Source organism: Phaseolus vulgaris, chromosome 7 (genome assembly GCF_051622355.1).
Source record: "Phaseolus vulgaris cultivar YP4 chromosome 7, ASM5162235v1, whole genome shotgun sequence".
In the NCBI taxonomy this organism is placed as follows: Eukaryota; Viridiplantae; Streptophyta; class Magnoliopsida; order Fabales; family Fabaceae; genus Phaseolus; species Phaseolus vulgaris.
Window position 1 is genome coordinate 6949457 of NC_143504.1, and position 23371 is coordinate 6972827.

Sequence of the window (23371 nt, forward strand, 5' to 3'; positions counted from 1 at the left end):
TAAATATATTATTTTGAATAATTAAAATAATTTAGAAAATGCATATATTATTATATATATTGCATGTTTATTTTTTTAGAGAATAATTATTTTTTTTACCAAATTTAGTACTTGAGTTTTATTTGTTGTTGGTCGTAGCGCCCAATCCAATAAAACAAATTTACAAACGATAAACCTGAACTATTGAGATCTTCAACATAATATAATATATCATTATCATAATATAAAATCATTATAGCTTAATTAGTATCTAATGATATTTTTATTTGTATTATCTACGAGTTAAATACATCACATTAATTTTATATGTATTTTCAACACATAAATTTTATTGTGATAATAAATAATAAAGTTCCACCTTATTTTATTTTATTTTATCATAAATATGTGTATCTATTAATATATATTTAAAGAATAAATATATACTTACTCTGTAAAATTTTTAAAAATTAATTAACTACCTAAAATAGATAAATGGTTACATAATATGTTTATAGTGTTATTATATATTAAATATTATTTTATTTATTAAAATAAATTTATCATAAATAAACCTGTAAACATATTATTATGTGTATAAAAATATATATTATAATATTACATGAAATTTGTAAATTGATTATATTCACACAAATTTTTATAATTATTTAATAGTAATTTCGATTATTCTTTTAAATTTTAAAAATACAAGACACTTTTTCATTCGTTATTATTAAAATTGACACACATTCATAATCCCAAGAAAAATCCAAAATAATACCAATTTAAAAAGAAAAAAGCCCTAGAGAAGAGAATCGAAGTTGTGATCCCTTGAACAGATTCCGAAGATTTTAACCACGCAGCTGCATGATATTCATAAATCACTGAGGTATGCTGAAAATAATTGTTACATTCACAGTATACTTGCGAACTCTAAAAATCCCTAATCCCCTCTTTCCCGCGCCTTTCTTCTTCGTATTATTCTCAAATTCCTCGCTTCTTCGCCGTTTTCTCTCTCAAGAAAATGGTTACACAGTTCGGCATCAAATTCGCCGTCCACCTCATCACCAACCACTTCGGCAATCTCGTCGCTGTAATTCTCTCTCTTTCTCGTCTCTCTGATTTATTTTGCATCGGTATTGATATTGAAGGCTTGTGTGTGCAGAAGGTATGTGAAAATCTATTTAGTCATGGATCACTCACTTTGGATCAATTGGTTCGATACTCGGAGCTTACTAAGGACCAAGTCAAGAACTCCCTACTTGTCTTAGTTCAACACAATTGTTGCCAAGCATTTATTTCTGCACCTGAAGATGACGGTACCATAACACTATTATTTTGTTTAATCCCTTTGTTATGTTTTTTTTTTGCTTCTTTTTAATTATCATTTTCTACTTGCAATAAACGTGTTGGAGGAAAAGATTTTTTAAAAAAACGGACTTCCTAGCTGTAGTGGTTGTGGCGTTTTGATAGATAAATTTAATGTTTGCAATGAATACCACTCCATTAGGGCGTGATTGGTTGATTATGATGTTCTAAATTACTATGAATGCAGATGATGATGCAGACAGATTGAGAGTTAGAACTCAGTACTTGGTATTGTTTGATAACATAATCCACCGATTGAGATTTCCCAAATTCTTGGAGACTGTGTCGCGGAAGCTTGATGAAGAAGTCGGTTTGATCCTTATTGGTTTCTTTGAAGCTTTACGTTTTATGGCTTAAAATGCTCATGAGTTTTTTCCACTTGTTTTTCAGTGTGTGGAGCTTCTTGATGGTTTGCTTCGAGATGGTAGGCTTACCCTGAAACAAATGGTTGACAGAGCAAGTCAAGGGAAAGGCAAGTGTTTTATGATGCACTTGATAGGTCGAGTGCTGTTTTTCTTATATTAGTTTGTTTAATTATAAAAAAAGTATTTTTACACAAATTTGCACATAAGATTTGTGTAACCTAACGACTAAATCATATGTGGTTTAGTCATAATTCCTTTTTGTGAATAAGATGAGGGAACTATAGATAACTTTTAAAACTATGAAAACAAAAAGTATGTTTGGAGTGGATCAAGGTACATCTACTAGGAGTGTGCTTTGCTTTGGGTTGGGTTATAAGAATGGTACATCGTACACAAGTTAACTAAATTTGTGGTACATGAAGAGAGGGCTTAGTTGGTTTACAATTGGAGGTAATGACACAGAAAGAACAATACGAGTCTTTCAAAATTACGTTAAAGGGAGATATATTTATGGGCCTATAATTGAACAGTATATTCATTTTAATAAAACATATAATTTACTCTCAATAATATGTTGATATCACTGGATTTAAAACATGGTTGAGCTCTCCTGGATATCGCAAAATCATGAATCCGTTCAAATTATTTTATTTCAAATGATATACTTGCAGAAAATGCCGTGGATACAAAAGTTGTACGAGAGATACTGAGTAAACTTTTAACAGCTCGACTTGTTGAACGCTGCCCTGCCCCTGAGCCAGTTGTTTCTACCTCATTTAAAGAAACTACTACTAGGAAGCGGGGTGCTAAGTCTGCCAAGGTAATTAATTGCTCACCCAGGTCAATTTCTTTAGGAAGTTGGGTGATCTTCAGTTAATGGTTTGGGGTAAGAGGCATTTTCTGTCTGTTGGGTGTAAACACGTGAGCTTTCTAATGGGGTTCCACTAACAGCTATGTTGAGGAATAGTGAAGCTTTTTTTCTTTGATTATCTATTTTTCTCTTTTGTTCAGAAGGATTCCCTGTCCTCCTCTTTTGTAATTTTTTCAATTATTATTTTTATATTTCTCCATCATTATTGTTGTTATTATTATTTAAATCGAGCATGAGATTAGATACTTGTAAAAGATCTAACAGTTTATGCTTAACCTTACAAAACTAACTTATAAAATGAGATTTACACCACTTATATATTATGATTTAGCTATATCCCTAGTTGATGTGGAATTTTTAACATACAACTAGATCAATTTATTAGTTAATTGTTGTTTTTTGTATGCACGATGATTCTTCATTTATTACTTCCTATTTAAGATGTTTGTAGTCAAATAAGTGCTCTAAAGTGGAAGATTCATGAATATTCTATGTTATCATTTTATTGAAGTTGCAACAGCAATGCGTTCACTCTTGTAAGCTGGATAGAAGAGTTTTCTCAAAACACTTTATTTTTTGTAATGTATTCCTTTTAGATATTTGAAGCACCTGAGACATTAGAACAACGCGTTCTAGAAGCAGCAGTGCCTGGGAATGCAATCAGATTTTCATTCACTGCTGATATGAGATCTAATGTTGACGGAGAAACAAATTCAGATGATGATCAAATTACTAGTGTTGAACAGAATGATGGTAAGACTATTGTCATCTAATGTGACCAGATCAACTTAGTAGTTTTCAGTTGACAAAATTTTTCATACAAGTATAATTTTTTTAAGTTATACAAAATTTGGTGCAGCAAAAGAGGAGGAAATTCTTTGGCGTGCAAATTTTGAGGAGTTCATTCGTCATATTAGGCATAAGGTAGGTATTACAATAGATTTCTTATCTGAACATTGTGCTATCACTGCCCAGTCTACTTGTTTTCCTTGAGTTTTGACCTTTTTTGTACATTCCTTTTATTTAACTTACTGTGAAAGGTTTATTGAGCTTCAGAGTTGTAAAAGCAAGCAAGTAATAATAAAAATCACAGATATTTTATTTGCACAGATGCTATTTTCTAGATTATACAAGTCATGAAAGTTAAATTTGAAATCTCCTTGTCTTTCGAAGGGTAAAAATTCTGTCTAAAATTAGTTAAATTTATACTAGTAATAATAAATGTCAATCTGGATAAACACAGCATGAAATCACACAGATTGCTTGTTGATTGAAACTGCACTTTAACATTTGGCTTGGTCAAATTTAAGTTGGCAATATTTTTTAAGTATGTTCAATAGTCATCTTTGCCATAAGCTAGCATTAATCTGAATCACATGTTACCTTTCTAACTTCTGAATTTATGGATTCAGCTAAAGGAAGAAACTCATCGTTTTGGGTGGGGGCTATATTTACATGACTGGATCATATGTATTGTTTCCTGTAAAGCAGCTGGACATTTGGTTATTTTTCCTTGTTGATGCTACCATATTTTCTGTTGCTTGTGTGATAAATGTGGCAGCAGAGATTTTGTAATATCATTTATGTGCTCTTCGTTTTCTTTTTAATTGTTCTAGGTAACGATTGTAAAGGTTTCATGGATATCACATTTGTAAGCTGTTGTGTTAAATTGATTGAGATGATTTTTTAATCTTTTGTGTGGATATTGATATCAGAAGCTCACAATTAAATATTCTATGCATATTGTAGGCATTGATTGAGAATATAAGAACTCAGCATGATGATGGAACTGCTACTGTCTTAAGTGCAGTATTGGAGGCAACAAAAACTGTAGAGAAAAAAGTGAAAATGGAGAATTCAGGTGAACCAGATTCCTTGCTTTATATGAATTTAGAATCTGTTAGAGATTTTAGAATGTGGAGTATATTAAGATGGTATACACATGGGCTAGTAATAATACAGCCATGACCTTAACAAAAAAGGAAAGAAACTAGAGTTTAATTTAGATTTGTAGGATTTCATATTAAATTAAAAAATAATAGTAAAAAAAATGGCCTATTTCTTTGGATACAATTTTTCATTTCATAAAAGAGAAATGCCAACAAACAACAAACACTCTATCACAATCTCTTAACTATTGGTTTAAATTTACTAAAAGTTAAAAAAAAAGTAGGTTCCGCATCTTATTTAATGAGTTTTTCTCCTGATTTTTGTAGCTGTTAATGATTTTTAAACAAGAGTAAAAGTGTGTTGAAAAGGGTCTTGCAAGCATTCCTCTTCGTAAAATTACTAAAGCAGTTTTTCCACACTCCCTCTCAATATGGTGAATAGCCATTTTCACAATGTTCTAAAATGTTGTAATGCTCAACACTTCATTAAGTATATCATCTGTCTGCTGACTTGTTTAGACACAGTGTATAGATTAATGTACATTCTAATTTTTCTTTCATTAACTGTCTGTCAACCACAATGTGCTTTATTTGATCATCTTATATTGTGATGATTATACACTTGTTGTGGTAAAGTCTCATTGGTCCATTCCTCTTGATCTTCAAATCTTCAAAAATGATTTTTAACCATACTAGTTCACATCACATTCAATTTTTTTAACAACGCCAAGTCATGAGATTTTCCCCAAGAGAAGTTCATTTCCTTGGTTAATCTTCTATCAATTGCTGAGCTAGCATAATCTCCTATTTTCAAGTTCTAATTCTTTGAATGAGCCACTTTTGTTCTTGATAAACCCTTGTAGAAATCCAAAGCTTCCCATAAAGCCAAGTCTTATATTTAGGCTGCATTACTTAATAAAAAACATGTTGCTGATTCATACACTATATAAGGCTCTTTCCCTTGATATATGTGTAATGTATGGTACTAGCTCAAAATCAGTTCCTTATCTGTTGTTGCGCGGTCTTATTGTGGATATTTTAGGGTTTGTTTGGATTAGAAGTGAAATAATGAGAAAGAAAATTATGGATAGAGATAAAAGAGAAATGCTGTACAAAATATATGTTTTTTGGATGCATAGAATAAGAAGGAAAGAAATGGAGAAACCTCTCCGTGGCTAACCTTGTTTGGATGAGTGAAAATAAATAAATAATTTATATAAATAAGATTTTATACTAATTTAAAAAATAAATTAACTGAATTTTTTTAACTTTTTACTTAACATAATTTTTATGTTGCAATAAGTTATTTAATTTTTAGAAAATGTAAAACAAACAAATAAAATACATAACATTCCTCTCAAATAAATAATGGACATTTGGTATTATCATCTCATCTCATTCCTTTTCATTTCCTTCTCATTTTCATTTTCTTATTCAACATTCTTGGTGGATGTTGGGTGTGTCCACTTCTAGTTGAATTGTAGCCACTGTGAATAGATTGTTTTCTTTTTCCTGTGAAAAAGAATAGAGGGAAAACACGAAAGACCTTTGAGGAAATTATTAAAAGGGATCTCATGGTTACATATATTTGATAATTTGGTTTTTAACTGAACCCAATCTATGTAGCTGACCCACCCAGTGTGACAAGGTTGCTTTTGTGTGTGACCTGTCTCAACTAATTCGCGTTTTTCACTTTCCTAGGATTTTGGTGGGAATAATGAGGCTATAGATAGATGGATAGATAGATGTGTACATGGATGGATGAACAGATGGATAGAGGCATGTGACCTAGCCTCTTTAAAGGGGTTTCCATTGTAGATTTGTTGGATCGTGCCGTTTGTTCCGTTTGTTCCCTCCCTCTAGTTCTCTATTTTGTTCTTTTATTAAGAAGGATTCTCTATCCTTACTTCTCTTTTTGTAATTTTTCTGTTGTAGATATATAGAGGCATATGCCTGTTTCCCTAGTAGATATGTTGGATCATGCAGCTTGTTTCCTTTATTCTCTCTCTCTAGTTCTCTGTTTTATTCTTTGTTAAGAAGGATTCTATTTTATACCTTCCTTCACTTTTGTAACTTTTCTGTTGTAATGGATTTTTGTTTCACTGTGTTGAGAAAAGACGTCCATGGCACCATTGTTATCTCATGGGTATCTATTTACTTATGTTATATTATCCTTTGTTTCAGTTCCTTTGTCACTCGATACAATTACCGCAGAGGTGATGAAGACCGATACAGGACGAACGATGACCATAGATCGTATCAGAGCTTCCCTTAGCCAGTTGGGCTGTTCACAGAGGATGATTGTAGATGATGCATATAGTATTGGTAAAATTGATATTTTCCTCATGGAAGACTACTTGTGATATAAAATATCTATCATTTTATTTTCTTATTTGTTAATGTCGAAGAACTCTTTCATAGTCCTGGTTCATGATTCCTTTAATACTTTGTAATTTAGAACTCTTCCCTTTTCAGATTTGAAGAAAATTATTGAACGAGCTCAAAATGAAGAGGTTTTAATCTTTGTGTTGTTTAGTAACTGCACTACACACACATATATGTATATATATGGGTTGTGTAAAACTGTCTAATTTTGTGTTCCATGTTGCAGGTTGAGTCAATTGTGTTGAAAAGGTATGGAAGGGATGCGTACAGAATGTTCAGGCTACTGTCAAAGGATTGCTGTTTTCATGACACAGATCAGGTGATTTACTCATTAATGAAGTTAAAATTAAATTTGGTAATAAATATAGTGATTCTGTCCCATACCTTTAGTTTTAAAAATTGCTCTATTCTGTACTCGTATTTGTACTGGATTCTAGTACTGTACCCATATTAATGCAATATGGATGGAGGATCAAACCTCCTACGTCAACATTGTGCACCTAGTGTCAGAATTTCTCTCTTTGGTGATTTCATTTATTCTGCTCATTTCTTTAAATAATACATACACATAGATAGTAATAAAAATGCAATAATTCTATTTCCTTATTTATTTAATCAAAATTAGGAAAGCTAATATTCTACCATGAATAAGCAGTTATTTATTCCCAATATATACAATGTATATCAGCAAACAAAATCATAACCGAATCCCTTATTGACATCTCCCCTCAAATTGATGTGGCTGATAAAAAACATCAATTTGCTAACAAGAAACTGATTTTGAGGTCGAAGTACAACCTTGGTAAAGATGTCTACAAGCTGAAGTTGGGATGTGACACGACGAAGAGAAATAAATGAGTGTCCGATGCTTCTCGCATAGAATGACAATAGATCTCAATATCTTTTGTGTACTTCTCAAATGGAATGACAATTCACCTCAATATCTTGTTAGCTAATGCTTCTTATCCAGTTCCTTGACCCAACCCATATCTTTAACAACCTTGGAGTTACAACTTGGAGTAGATGTGCGAGATAGAGTAGCAGCAAGAGAAAATAGGCCCAAATTCATACCTATCTAGAGGATGAGATACCTGACATGAGCGGCGTAGTGGTGGAGGTATAAGTGGGTGGATAAGTGGCTAGAATAGTCTAACATAAACATGTTCTGGTTTGAAACGTTCTATAGGATGAGAAGCATTAGAAAAATTAGGGATCATAATAAAATCGTTAGAAGAAAGCTAAAATATGTGAAATTAGTGGTCTAAGGAAACCACATTCCTAGAGACGTGAAAGCATTAAGAGGTTGCATCATAACAAAAAATCCATTTGTGAGTGGTACTATAACCTAAGAATCCACACATGATATAGGCTCCAAGCTTATGATGTAGTAGGCAGAAAGTGGTCAAAACAAAACCCAACCAAAGGGGTGCAGATCAGTATAATGAAGATAAACTTGAAAGAGGTGAAAAAAAAAGGAGAATCAAACCAGAGAACCTGGGAAGGAAGACAAATTATCAGAAAGACAACCTTTGATTGAGCCTCAACCCAAAATTTAGTGGAGAAAGAGGCTGCAAGAAGTAAGGGTTGTGTGATATCAAGCAAATGTTGATATTTTTGTCATGGCATTTTGCTAAGGTGTACAAGGACAAGAACGTTGAGAAAAGATATCTTTTTGTTGCAGGTATTCCTGAAAGGCATGACACATGTACTCTCCACCACCAGAGTTAGGGTGCAAGACATTTTAAACATATGAAAAACTTCAGATTTAGAATGAAGAAAGTAGATCCAAGTAAATTGACTATATTCATCAATAAATATCTTAATATTTATAGTTGGCATGTGACAAAACAAGAGACATATCCCAAACATCTCTGTGAATTATTGCAACACATTTGTCAGGATGAGTAGCATGATGAGAAAAGGGAGAGTTTTGCTTTTAGCAAGTTTACAAAACATTTAAAGGATGGTTCAGAAATAAGGATTGTATTCCCCAACATACCATTTTTTATTAAATGAGACAAAAACAACTGAATTTGGATATCCTAGTTTATTATGCCTATCCTCAAATGAGGACGGAACACTAGTACAAGAAAAGGAGGAAAAGCCAGGAGAAGTAAATTGGAGTAGAACCAACAGTGGGCATGAAAGGCTTGCATTGGTCATCCTGCAGGTTATGTGGGGCACTGGGTGATAATATGGCCAGATTGATTGCAATAATTGCAATCAATTATGAGCAATATGACCAAATTGTTAACAATAATTATTAATAACGTTGGACTTGTCTCATTTCACAACTTTTGCTTGTACCTTTAGCCGAACAGGAAATTGTAATGGCAGTGGAATCACTATGGTCAAGCGAGTCACTGCCTTGAGTGAGTAAACGTTGCTCCTCGCCAGGAATTTCCCCAACGCAGGCCTCCAAAGGAGCCAGGCTGTGATTCAGACTAATGCAGCATGAGAAACTTAAAAATATGGTCGAAGTTTCGTAAGAAACTGATTGTGTTTATCTATAAATCTATTGAAGACATAGATCCCTGTTGATAATCGGCACTGTCAATCTCAAGTTGAAAGCGTTTGACGTTCTTGTTCTGGTTGTAAATTTGCTTCAAGTAATCCCATATGAAAAGGAGCACAAATTATTAGCCATATGAGGCTCAATGAAGGCAAGAATCCATGAAATAGTGTGTCCCTGGTTTCCTAAGTAATCAGCGCAGGTTGGGCCTCGGGTACAGTAGAAGACCCATCAAGATGACCCAAGAATCTTTTCCCTTTCACAAACATCTGGAATTTAAATGCCCAAGGGGGATAATTTGTCTTGTTAAAGCTAACCATAAAATTTTTAGTAGCCACAAGACAAATAACCGAGAAAGAAGAGAGAAACCCATGAACTAGAATCAACGAGCTTGAAACCTACCATCACGAACCAGAGCAGGAAACCCACAAACACAGGAACTAGGAGCCACCAAGAAGACGAAGACAAGAGTGACTATTTCGCAGGGGATGATACCATTTCAAAATATTTCTCTTTGATGATTTCCTTCCTTCTGCTCATCTCTCTCTCTCTCTCTATATATATATATATAAATATTACATACCCATTCACAGTAATTAAGACATAATAATTCTCTTTCCTAATTTATTCGAAATCGGGAAAGCTAATATTCTACAATGAACAAGCAAATATTATTGAAATAATTAGAGATTCCATTATTGACCCCTAGACATGGACCAGTTCCATTTGAGATACAATTCCCCGTATGAGACCATTGAGGGAAAGAAAGACATCTAAATAACCAATTATCTCATACAAAAGCTGTTAGATTAGGATGTGTAATAACTTCATCCACGTTGACAGTCTTCCATGATGCTTCACATATACGGAAATCCAATGAAAGATTTCTAAACTGTTTTCTGCCAGGGATTACATAATCCTCCATTTTTTTTTCAAATCTGTTAATAAAGAAATTCAATGGACTCGTTCATAACGCTATTGTGACCTTTAAGTGTTTCTCTTGAATTTGTAGATAGCAGCATCTACTCTGGTTGAGAAAAAGGAGGCTCCAAAGTTGCTATATAGGTTATGGAAGGACAATTACTTGTATATGGAGGTGGTCTATCTATTCAATATTTATAAACATTTTAGAAATCGGTCTACATTTGTGTCTTGATATTTAATCTTTCCATAACTTAATCGTCCTTACAGAAAGTAATTGCGACGGGAGTCAAGCAAACGACTATTTTGATGTGGAAAGTCAATAAACCTCTGGTTTGGGAACATGTACTGGACGAGATGTACCACGCTGCCTTAAATTTGAGCCTAAGAATGGCTTTTGAGCAGGAAAAGGATGAAGAGGTTAGTAAATCTAAAATTGTTCATAAATTGATTGATCTCCGTTAAATAAAAATATGTTAATAAGATTATTTTATAATATCTTAAGCAAGTGTTGGTTTTTGTGTAAACCCCATTGTGACGCGGATGTGGTTGTTGTAGTTCCCCATCCTCCATAGGGTTTTTTTTAGGGAGTCTTTCGTCTCTTTATTTTTATTCATTATATAGTTGATATTTATATTGATTTACCATCATCACTGTATTTTTGTTGGCCATCAATGTCTTGCAAAAATTATTGAAAAAAAAATCATAGCTGAATTAATAAAATGTTATATTCAAGTAATGATAATGTTCCTATTATCTGTTAAAAAGGACACATTAAGGATGTGTGAGATAGCTGTGAAAATTAAAATATTTCATTATTGATTATGTGTATAATCGATTATAGTCGGAATTGGTTTTTGTTGAGGTTGATTTTCTTAAATGTTAAGATGATTATTTGTTTTAAATACAACAAAAAATATCAGTTTTTACATAGTAATTATAAAAAAGGGTATGTATGAAGCTGAAAGAACTTTTTTTGAAAATTTTAAGGGTAGTTTGGAGATAACATATTTGAGAATAATAAGCATTGAAAATTATCATAAGTTAACCAATTCTTATATACATAAAATCAGCTTTTTATATTTTTTTTGTAAATTTAATCAAATGTCCCCAAAAACATCAATAATTCTCCAAAAACATTTTTTCCAACAACACCAGCTAAAAATCAACAATTTAAATTATTCCAAACATACTCAAACTGTTGAAGATAAGTCAGTCAAGTTTCTGATTTGTGGACAGCCATATGGATTTGTCGTCTATATAAAATATACATATATTACAACTTCACTGATAATCATATCTTTCTAAATCTTTTAGGTGCAAATGCCTGTAAGGTTTGCATTTATATTGTTTTTGCCCATTATCAAATGTTCCAGTCTGAAGTAATAGTTATGGTAGTCTACCTACTATTACTATTAGAAAAGGACAGTTTTCAGTAAGTAGTCCCAGGTGCTCTGAGCTCTTGCACTTCATCTGATACTCGGAAAAAAACTGTATAATGGGTTGGTATTTTTTGGTGGTAATGGCATGTTGTACAGCAAGCAATGCTTTGCATTTTTACTACATTTCCTGCGTCAAGTTTTATTATCTGTGTCTTGGTTCGTGCTAAAGTGTTGTTGTTGCTACTTGTCTCAGCTTTTGAATGTTCCCAAAGACAAGCTTAAGGAGCCAGGGCCACTGCAGAAGAAATACAAACGGCTACTAAATGTCTGGTTACTCCTGGGGTCATCATTGATGAAGCTCGATGAAGCTCTCATGCTCTTCCATGACTTCTGAATACAAATTTTTAGGATAATTATAATGATTTTTTTATTAAAAGAATGACAAATTTGATATTTTAACTGCTCCTGTCAGCCAGAAACTTAACTTTCACTGCAATTAACTAACTTGCAGATACCAAAAGGAAATCACACGAACGAAAGTACCACTCACAATGTTGGTAATTTTTTTTCTCAAAGCCACAGTACGATGTTTTAAAACAAAACTACTAATTTGGTAACAGTACACATTTTTTATGTATAAAATCGTACATATTTTAAATAAAGGCTTTCCAGCTAATTCCATGGATATGAAATCCAATCCTTTCTTCATTATTTCTTTTGTTAATGTGAGAATATTAAAATAACGCTTTAAATAGAAAATCATCACGAATACAAAATTTGTAGTTTCAAATTTTAATTTTACAATAATCCGCCAAAGTTGCTTCTGTTTCAAATAATTATAATTTTTAATTAGTCAATCAAATAATTTGATCCAATATGGTTATGAAGTAATTGAGGTGATATGCTTTCAATTTGATTATAGCAAATGAGAAATGTTTCATAGATGAAAAAGTTGGTTGGAAAATGTAACGACTTCTAAGGTTTTGTTTGGATTAGAGGATGTGGGGTAGTGTAAAGTTGAGGGTGCGAAGGAGTGGAAGTGTGAAGAAAGTTGAGGTTGTTTGAATTGGTAAAGAAAGTTTATTAAAATTGGTGAGTGATGTGATGGTGGTAAGAATATTATAAATTATTTTGAATAGTAAAATTTGTAAGATTACAAATTTACCTTTGTATATAAAAGAAGAATAAATAATGATTAATTTTTTTACATATTTTAGTTAATTAAAATAATTTTAAATTTCATTTATAAATATAAAATATAAAATTAAAAGAAATAATAAATTATAATTTTAAATTTAAGTATAATTTTGTTATTTAACATTTTATTAATTTAAATTTATTTTTTACTTAAGTTAATTTACTTACATAATTTTAATATTATTTATGATTTTTTAAATTATGTTATGTTATATATATATATATATAAATATAATTAATTTTAATAATGATTTTCATTATTATGAATAACAAAATGAATATATTTAAAAAAAATAGATATTTAGAATATTAAAAAAAAAATCAAAAAATCAAAAATCGGTAAAACCATGAACACAATCGATTATCACTTTCCTTAAAAAAGCCACATAATCGATTATCCACAGTCATAATCGACTATTCTTATAGTTCAAAAGCTAACATAATCGATTATGGTAACAGATAATCGATTATGGTCAAAATAACAAAGGTCCCATAATTGATTATGCTTGCCAAAAATTCTCATATAACCGATTATGTCATGACTATAATCGATTATCAACTGCTTTTAACTACGTAATCGATTATGTAGTGTGTTATTTTTCAATGATAATCGATTATGCTTCAAACTAAAATGAAAATAACGTAACTCTAGGACAAACATGAACTACCAAACTCACTCTCCTACTTCTATGCTCACTGAAGACCCTCTCCAAAGACCCTGTATTAATGCAACTCTTTGTGTGGAGGCTAGACAGATGTGGTATTTGCTTCATTAGTTTCCGATGCAAAGTAAAATAGGTTACTATTGTGTAACGTGAATAAGAGCAGCATGGTCATTCAACCAATCCTACGTGACTTTCCATGCTTTCCACTCTCCTTTCTCCTCATATTTCAAATGACACAAAAAACACTCTCATTTCCATTCACCCTCACCCTCTCCTTCCCACAGAACCAAACGGGGTGGCCACCCTATAATCCGTCCGCACTATAGGACCACCATCCAAACATAGGCTAAGTGACTAATAAGCGGACAAATAGGAGAACCATTCATATATGTTTTATATGCTCACAAGTGTAATTTCGAGTATTCTCTCTTTACATGAAAATCTACGACCTTTTTCTGATTAAATTGAATAAAGCTTTATTATTTGCTAAAGAAAAAGCGCTTAATTGAAAGAAAAAATTAATTAACTTTTAATGATATGTATAGAACTATAAATTAATTTCTTGTGGCCTGTCGCCAGAGAAGATTCAATCCTGCAGATAGATAGAAACATATATTTCCTACTTTGTTGATTTTTTTTTTTCATTAAAACTAAAGTATTACATGTATTATTATGAGAAGTAACATGCAAAGTAATCTTTAAAAAAAAAATCATGTAAGATTTTAATAACCATTATATTAATACTAATCATTATACGATACATAAACATCTTGATACATAATACTTTAAAGTTTTTAAAAGTAACTTCTCTTCTCACCGGAGAATTATGACATATACATAAGCCAGAGAAGAAAATAATCAACAAAATACAAATTTCATAAATCTTTATATATATATATATTATATTCCTTCTCGGTCTTTTTTTAGACTTTTCATCTTATTAGTTGTTCCAATATAACATCATTATAGTTTAAGAAAAATAACCACACAAACACACTATACAAGGTAGGTTAGTGTTTTAGGGTTTGACATACATTTATTAAATCATATATTTAAAAATTTTAAAAATTTATACAACCCATTCAAATCTCCTTCATATAATCTCAAGGATACACATTTCATAAATTTATAAAAAAAATTATGAAAATAAAGTATCTAACTCTAAGTCCAACTCATTATCTCTCATGTCGTAAACCATAGACATTTGACTCTACTCGAAAGACACGTACATTGAATTAGACTCAGAGATCTATATCTCTCACACTACAAGAAAGTCATGAAATAGAAACCAATTTTTAGAGACCAAAATAATTAGTTACAATAGGAACTAAAATATAGACCATTTTAGAAACTAACAAAAAAATTGGTTTCTAAATTAGTTTCTATTATTGTTAAATAGTTTCTAAATTGATATCTAATTAGCAACTAAGGTTTTAGATACCAATTATTTAGTTTCTAAATTTAGTCTCTAAAACCTTGGTTGCTAATTAAATACCAATTTAGAAACTATTTAACAATAATAGAAAATAATAGAAACTAATTTACAAACTAAATTTCTTTTTAGTTTCTAAAATGGTCTCTAATTTAGTTACTATTGCAACTAATTATTTTGGTTTTTAGAAATTGGTTTCTATTTCATGATTTTTTTGTAGTGTCATACTATCTTCACTAAGTTGTTACCACAATAAAGTTACATGAGAGGAACACAATCCACTCACATGATAGGGTAAATCATTATTATCTACCCGACATAATTTTTTTCACATCGCATACTAGTCATATAAACCTCATTCAAATCTCACCATCCAATATTTTGTTATATGCGAGTCCAATATATGTAGAGTTAGGATATTTCATACAAAATTCCAAAATTCAATACACAATCTAAATATCTTAACATAATATTTCATCCTTGAAATAATTATGCTTACAATTCATTCACATGATTATTTTTAGCCTGAACGATTTTTTTTTTACTTGAACGAAAATCTACTTGAGAACAAGGTTGAATTTATGCTCTATTTTTAATTGAGCGAAAATAGGATTAAGAGTAAGATTGATTTTCTACTCCATTTTCGCTAGTGCAAAAATCTTGTGCTTGAGATAAAATGGAGTTAAGAGCAAATGATGTTTGCCTACTATATTTTTGCTTGAGAAAAAATACCAAACATTTACCCAAAACCAATAATTTGCAACTTTTGGATAACTCAAAAGGTCAGCATGACTTTACTTTGCTCCATTACTTTAATATGCTCAATTATAACTTGCACTCTTGGTGAACTCATAAACTAATCTATATTAGTTATAGGAAAAATAACTATTCTCATAAAACATCATAGTCATAATCTAATTTAATAATCTTCATAACTTATTATATAAAGTCTATTCACCATCTCAATATCTCGACAATGGTATTGAGAGGATGGGCGTGGATGCATGTGAGAGGTTCTTATATTTGTTGAAGGTTATGAGGTTGAGGAAGATGAAGAATAAATCATAGGAGAAGTACAACAAATGAATGAAATAAATTTGCTTTGTTGTTGAACAAAATTGATTTTTGTAAACATAATAGTGAAGAGAGAATCGATTTTCATAGTTATTATAATGAAAGGAAAATCGATTTATATTATTGTTAAAAGAGGAAACCGATTTTCATAACTGTTACAACGAAAGGAGAATCGATTTTCATAGCTGTTATAACAAAGGAAGAAGTTATTATGAAGCCAAAATCAGTTCTTAATTAATAATAATAACTATTTTATTATTATTATTATTAATCTTATTATATATACACAATATATTCTATTATATAATATAATATAATATAATAAAAAATTAAATAATTTTCAAAAATATAAATAAAATTATTAAACATTACATAATAATAAAATAAAATTATAATATAAAAAAACATATATAGTTATATATAATAAAAAAAATGTATACAATAATTATTATTATTTTCATAAATTATTATAAAATTATTACTATTATTTAAATTTAATGAAAATTTATTTTATATTTTATTTTTTAAAATTATGAATATTTCAATAATTCATTTCAATGTAATATATAAATTTTTTTCCATCTAAAAATTATTACATTATGGATATTATCATTTTATTTTTTAACTGAAACCCAAATCTAAAAAAAAATACCTCATATTTCATTATTTAAATATTTTAAAATACAAGGTAAACATTTTACATATTTAAAAATTATTTGAAATTCCCTCTCAACCACCACTCACAAATTTTAATAAATCATTTTCACAAATTCACTCAAATATCCCTCACACATCTTACATCCTCTTGAATATTTCCTTAAATCTATATGATTTTTTAATCATATTTATATTAAATTATATACTTATTTTTATTATATTAATAATATATATAAACTTTTAATATATTATTTTAATTTCTAAGATTTTTGGTCAAGATATCCCCTTTTGGCACGCGTGCTTTGAGAGGTTGTTAAAAAATGAAAAAAAGATGTGAAGGATGAGATAATCAAAGTTTATTATTATAATATTTAAGTTGACGTTCGTTGATATTTGTAGCAAAAGATAAAGAATTACACTTTTAATTAAATCTTGTTCGGTTCATATTTTGTTTGTTTGGAATTTTATTGAATTTAATTTTCCTCACATTTTGAAACAAATTATTAAGATTATCCATTATATTTTGTCTAGTTCATTAATTAAATATTTTTCCCGAAAATAACATAGTAATTTATTTTCCCAATAGTACATATAATTAATTTATCAATAAAAAAAATATCACAATAGTATTTATATAAACAAGTGTTCATTATTTGTTGCAGTAAGTAAAGTAACACTTTCTCTTATGCTCATCGTGCCTCACGTGTTTTAAATTTCATCCATAGACTATCATTTTGCACTTTGGTTGTTATTCCTCTTTCTCCGCCGTCTATTAAAAAAATATATTTTTAGGCATGATAATAATACTAGTGAAACATTATTAAATTAAAATATATGTAATTTTGCAATTTTTATAGTTTTATTATTTTTTATAGATAATTAATTAAAATATAATATATATATATATAACAGCTATATAATTTTTAAAAGTAGTATTAAAAATTATATAGCTGTTATTTTTAAAAAAAGAATTATTTTGAATAAAGAAAATATATTTAACTATTTATTTATTAAAAATAAAAAATTATTTTTATTTATTAGAAATAAAAATTTTCAATTAAAAATAAATATAAATAATTTTATAATTTTTAAATTTGTTTCTTATTTTGTAAGTAGTTTCTTTATATATAATTATTTTAGTTTAAAAAACGATTACTTAAAAAATAAATAATAAGAATTTATGTAAAAAAAATCTCATTTATTAATATTATTTAGTATATGGTATTTTCATTCTCTATTTAGTATATTTTATTTTCATAATATATATATATATATATATATATATATATATATATATTTAAGTGATCTATGATTGTAACATATCTGACTTACAATTATATGCATGGATAATTAAAATTATCTTATAAATTTAAATATTTTTAAATAAATTTTCATTAAATTTTTTATTTTAGTAAGTATTTAAAATATTTATATTTTTAATTAAACCTATTGTATTTAATTTTTATCATTATAGTGTAATTTTTTTTTGAACTCTTTGATCAATTCTGTTATCTTTTTAATTTGTCCATCAATTTTTTTTCCTTTTTAAGAATAGTCGGACAAGTTGAAAATGGAATATAAAAGTAACATATGAAAAAATTAAATAAAAATAAAATAAAATAAAAAGTATTTTGAATACTCAATAAAATAAGCTTTTAATAAAAACAAAGTTAAAAATATTTTAAATTTACGAGGTAATTAAACTATTAATTAAACCTAAATAACTTATGTAAATTTGGTTCATCTTAGTATAGACTTTATTTCAAAGTAAAATGTTCATCAATTTATTCCAAATCACTCACTTTTATTTCTTTTATATTTGATTTTTCTATGAAACTTTAAAAAGATTCTTTCTTGTCTAAAATACCGAAACTAATGACGTAAATATAACTTCAAAAGACTCTTAAAAATATGTTTTAAAACAATTACCTTAAAGGTAGTAGTGTAAATTATTGAAAAATTAAAAAAAATTACTATTAAAATTAAATAATAATAATAATAAATATATTACAAGTAAAAAAAATTAAAAATTGCTTTAAAATAAATAAATTAGAAGTTGACATTATGTTTCTAGCTCATGTGTCTATTGTAGTAGTGACAAAAAAGTTAATTAACGGAAAAAGATAGTGAGAAAAAATAAGGATGATTATATTTTGACATTCCACTCTTTACAATAAAATATTAATATTTATAATAAAAAAAAATTAAAAATAAAGAAATGTTTTTAGTGAAATATTAGATAAAAGGTAAAATATTAAAATAATTTTTAAAATTAAAAAAATTAAAATATTAATATTTAGCGGAGTGTAAAGTGAAAGAATGGTATGAAAGCATAATTTTCCAAAAAATAAAGTGTGATGCTCTTGTTTGCTATACTGTGTACGGTTAAGTATTTACGTACACCGCGGATTCACAAAGCATGTACTACGTTTGGCTTATTATAAGCCAAACACGGTAGAGACGTGATCTTTGTTTCTTTTGCATAGCGCGTTGACTACCAACAAAGATGGACGAGGAACATTTTTTTTCCCACTCCTTTTCTGTATTCTTCCTCACTCTGCAAATTTTCACTTCCGAACATAATTAAGCTGTGTTGACAAAACCTGCAAAACAAAACCGACCAAAACCTTTGAAACACAAAGACATGTGGACCCAAAAAGGGACAATATTCAAACATATCAGAGGGTCAAAAAGGTCAACCGCAGCAAAAATAATAATAATAAAAATAAAAGCACAAGTGTAATAACTCCTTCCTTTCACAGTACTCCAAAGCCACCCATTGATTCTCCTATCCAAAACCTTCTTATATAAATACTAACATACATTACCATATCCTCTCCACAACACAACCATAATCTTAGAAGCTTAAGTGTTACATAGATACAAAGAGAGAGAGAGATGGAGTTTGTAGGGCTATGTGGGGTTCTTGTTGCCTTCTATGTACTACTTTGCCTCTTCTTCTTCTTCATACTAACTTTTTCTTGGTGGGTTTTCCCTAACCAAAAGCTTAAGATGCTTAAGAAATGTGGGTTGGGAGGGCCAACCCCAAGTTTTCCACTTGGGAACATTGAAGAGATGAAAAAAAACAGTATCATTCAATCTTCAGTTGTTTCCTCAAATCTCTCACACGATATACACTCTTCCGTTTTCCCTTACTTCTCTAGCTGGCAGAAATCTTATGGTAAGTCTCCCATGTCATGGACATTTATGTCCATTTTATTGAATAACTCGTATCCGTCATGATATGGAAGTCTTGTTAAGTATGCATTTTTGCATTTTTTTGTTCGTGTAGGTAAAGTGTTCGTGTACTGGTTGGGCACGGAGCCATTTTTGTACATTGCAGAGGCAGAGTTTCTGAAGAAAATGTCGACAGTGGTGATGGCCAAGAGATGGGGCAAGCCAAGTGTGTTTAGAAATGACAGAGACCCTATGTTTGGGAGTGGTTTGGTCATGGTTGAGGGTAATGATTGGGTTCGTCAGAGGCACATTGTTGCTCCCGCATTCAATCCCATTAACTTGAAGGTATCTTTCCATTATTAAGTTACATTTGATTTAGTTGCTCACAATTTCCTGCACTCATTGAATCCGGTTCAACTTGAAATTTAGTTGGAGTAGCTTTGATGATTCTGTTATTCTTGTGGGTTCAATAGTTAATGGCCATAAGCATACATCTAATTGTTTGGCATTATCTTTTGTTATATAGGGAATGGCAAATATGATGGTTGAATCTACGAATCAAATGATAGATAGATGGGTTACCCAAATAAACTCTTTCAACCCTGAAATCGACGTGGAGAGCGAGATTGTAGCAACAGCTGGAGAGATCATAGCAAGAACAAGTTTTGGCATGAAAGACGATAATGCAAGAGACGCGATTGTTAAGTTACGAGCCTTGCAAATGACACTCTTCAAGAGCAATCGGTATGTAGGGGTTCCCTTTGGCAAGTATTTCAATGTGAAGAAAACGTTAGAGGCCAATAAACTTGGGAAAGAACTCGACGAGCTCTTGTTGTCCATCATAGAAGCTCGGAAGAATTCACCCACCAAAAATTCTCAACAAGATTTGTTAGGTTTGTTGCTGAAAGCAAATAATCAGGTTGATGGACGGTTAGGGAAGACGTTAACATCGCGAGAAGTTGTTGATGAATGCAAGACCTTCTTCTTCGGAGGCCATGAAACCACAGCACTTGCTATTACATGGACCTTGTTGCTTCTAGCCATGCACCAAGATTGGCAAGATCAGTTGAGAGATGAGATACGAGAAGTGGTGGGTGGTGGTGACAAGCTTGATATCACATTGCTCTCTGGTTTAAAGAAGGTAACGTTCGTTGATGTATTTATAATATTTGTCCATCTATGCTCTCCCTACATTAAGATCTTGCATGTAAACTAAAAATGTCTTGACCAAACATGCAGATGAAGTGCGTGATGAATGAAGTTCTAAGACTGTACCCACCAGCACCAAATGTGCAAAGGCAAGCTAGAGAAGACATTAAGGTTGATGATATAACAGTGCCTAATGGAACGAACATGTGGATAGATGTGGTGGCCATGCACCACGATCCTGAACTATGGGGAAAGGATGCGAATGAGTTCAGACCAGAGAGGTTCATGGATGATGTGAATGGTGGATGCAAGCACAAGATGGGGTATTTGCCTTTTGGGTTTGGAGGGAGAATGTGTGTTGGTAGGAATTTGACCTTTATGGAGTACAAGATTGTGTTAACCCTTCTTCTCTCTAGGTTTACTTTTAAGGTTTCTCCTCATTACAAACATTCACCATCTATTATGCTCTCCCTAAGGCCAACTCATGGACTTCCACTCATAGTTCAGCCCCTTCAGAAAATTTAACCCAATTCTTTGTACACTCTCACACTGATAGTTTATTCAGCCTTGTAGATATTAAAAGTTCAGGAGTATGTTTATTCAACTCAATTTTATAGAGATGTGTAGACATTGATCATAGTTCGGCTCCTTCAGTTGTTGATATACAAGGTATGCGTTTGTCACTGGGGAAAACACTGTAAGAAATTTTCAGGTGGTGATGGTGAAGTTCTGTAATGTTTGCATCAACGTCGCTCATGTACTTCAATCTCTGTCTTAAGTTCAGCAATATTTGAGGATTACTTTAAAGTAAATTACTTATGTTTTTGGAATAGTATAGTGTGGGCTTCAAAGTAAAATAAAACCAAATGACTTATAAACCACTGTATAACACGATATTTGAAACATTAATATTTAACTCAGTTTACGCCATGAACTTTAAAAAGAGAATAGAGCACTTAAAAAAACATTTTATCAACATATTATTATAATTGGATGAATAATGAATTTGAAATTAATTAGTATGTGAATTGAGATGAAATGTATACGGATGAGTATGTTTGGATGTAGGTGATGTATTGAAATGGATTCGAAAATAGATAATTGTGACTTTACTAATATTGAATTTATATATAGAGAAAAATAAGATTGCGACTTGTAGGAGGTTCCTGGGACCTAGTTCGTAGTTTGAAAAAGAACTCTATCTAGTAGGTCATAAAAGAATTTTAAGTTTAATTTAATCTTATAAAACTGACCGAATTATATACGGATCAAAATTCGTATGTAAAATTAACATTACATGAAGCGAGAATTAAATTCCATATGTAAAATTTAACTAAAATAAAATTTGCATTAGATGGGATTCAAAACCAGGTTCCTTCCGTAACCAAAGAAAATTTAACTACTACCACAGACAAATTCTTTAGTATTATCATTATTATTTATATAATTATTATTATTAATAATAATATGTATAAATTATATTAATAATAATAAGTATAATAAAAATGATAATATGACCAAAGAACTTGTCTGATCTAGTGGTTAATGCTTACTTGTTCACTGAAAGGACTTGGATTCGAGTCTATATTAATTTGGATCTCCAACATTTAATTCAACGCATGTGTCTTATAGAACTAGAGTCAAATGTTTATGGTGTTTGATGTCAATGAGATGTGAATGAAATAAAATGTGATATATATGTTTTTATAATATACATGAATTTAAAAAAAAAAAACTTTGACTTTCTATTTTGTTGTGTTTATTAATTGTAATACTCATATATTACATTAGAGTTGACACTATGATGTTACAAAATAACAAGAGACATGACACTAGAAGTTGGTGCTTGTTATTTCATATTCAGTCGGTCCATTATCTTCTCATTATTAAAACATAAACTCATTGTTTCTTCTCATTTATGACCTGTTTTGTTTCATACTTAAAACAAAGTAACTCTCTCTTAACCCATTTAACAATGAAATATTAGTTTTACCACTACAAGAACCTTAGGAATTGATTTAATTAATGGAGGTTTTTTTCTAAAACCTCAATAAAATAACGGAGGTTTTTTAACCTTATTTAAATTCCAAAGGTTTATTCTAAAACCTCAGCAAAATGACGGAGGTTTTTTTAACCTTCATTAATTTCCAAAGGTTTATTTTAAAATCTCCGTAAAATAACTGAGGTTTTTTTAACCTTCATTAATTTCCACAGGTTTATTTCAAAACCTCCGCAAAATAATGGAGGTTTTTTAACCTTAGTTAATTTTCAAAGGTTTACTTTAAAACCTCTGCAAAATAGTTGAGGTTTTTTAACCTTTGTTAAGTTTCATTAATTTATTTTAAAAT

General features: G+C 30.1%; 2 protein-coding genes across 2 annotated transcripts; both read left to right on the plus strand.

The window, feature by feature from the left end:
* Positions 1-746: 746 nt before the first annotated feature.
* LOC137828381 (RNA polymerase III subunit RPC82 family protein) lies at positions 747-12233 on the plus strand. Its single transcript, XM_068634917.2, has 15 exons — positions 747-868; positions 1001-1072; positions 1145-1298; positions 1535-1653; positions 1738-1819; positions 2384-2532; positions 3180-3336; positions 3443-3507; positions 4333-4444; positions 6657-6797; positions 6948-6985; positions 7084-7176; positions 10382-10465; positions 10561-10710; positions 11926-12233. The coding sequence occupies exons 2-15, from the start codon at positions 1004-1006 to the stop codon at positions 12064-12066; spliced, it is 1554 nt and encodes a 517-aa protein (XP_068491018.1). The 5' UTR covers positions 747-868; positions 1001-1003; the 3' UTR covers positions 12067-12233.
* A 7295-nt stretch (positions 12234-19528) lies between these two features.
* On the plus strand, positions 19529-21770 carry LOC137829486 (cytokinin hydroxylase). The gene is made up of 4 exons (XM_068636292.2): positions 19529-19878; positions 19990-20219; positions 20401-21015; positions 21114-21770. The coding sequence occupies exons 1-4, from the start codon at positions 19596-19598 to the stop codon at positions 21546-21548; spliced, it is 1563 nt and encodes a 520-aa protein (XP_068492393.1). The 5' UTR covers positions 19529-19595; the 3' UTR covers positions 21549-21770.
* The last annotated feature ends 1601 nt before the right edge of the window (positions 21771-23371 follow it).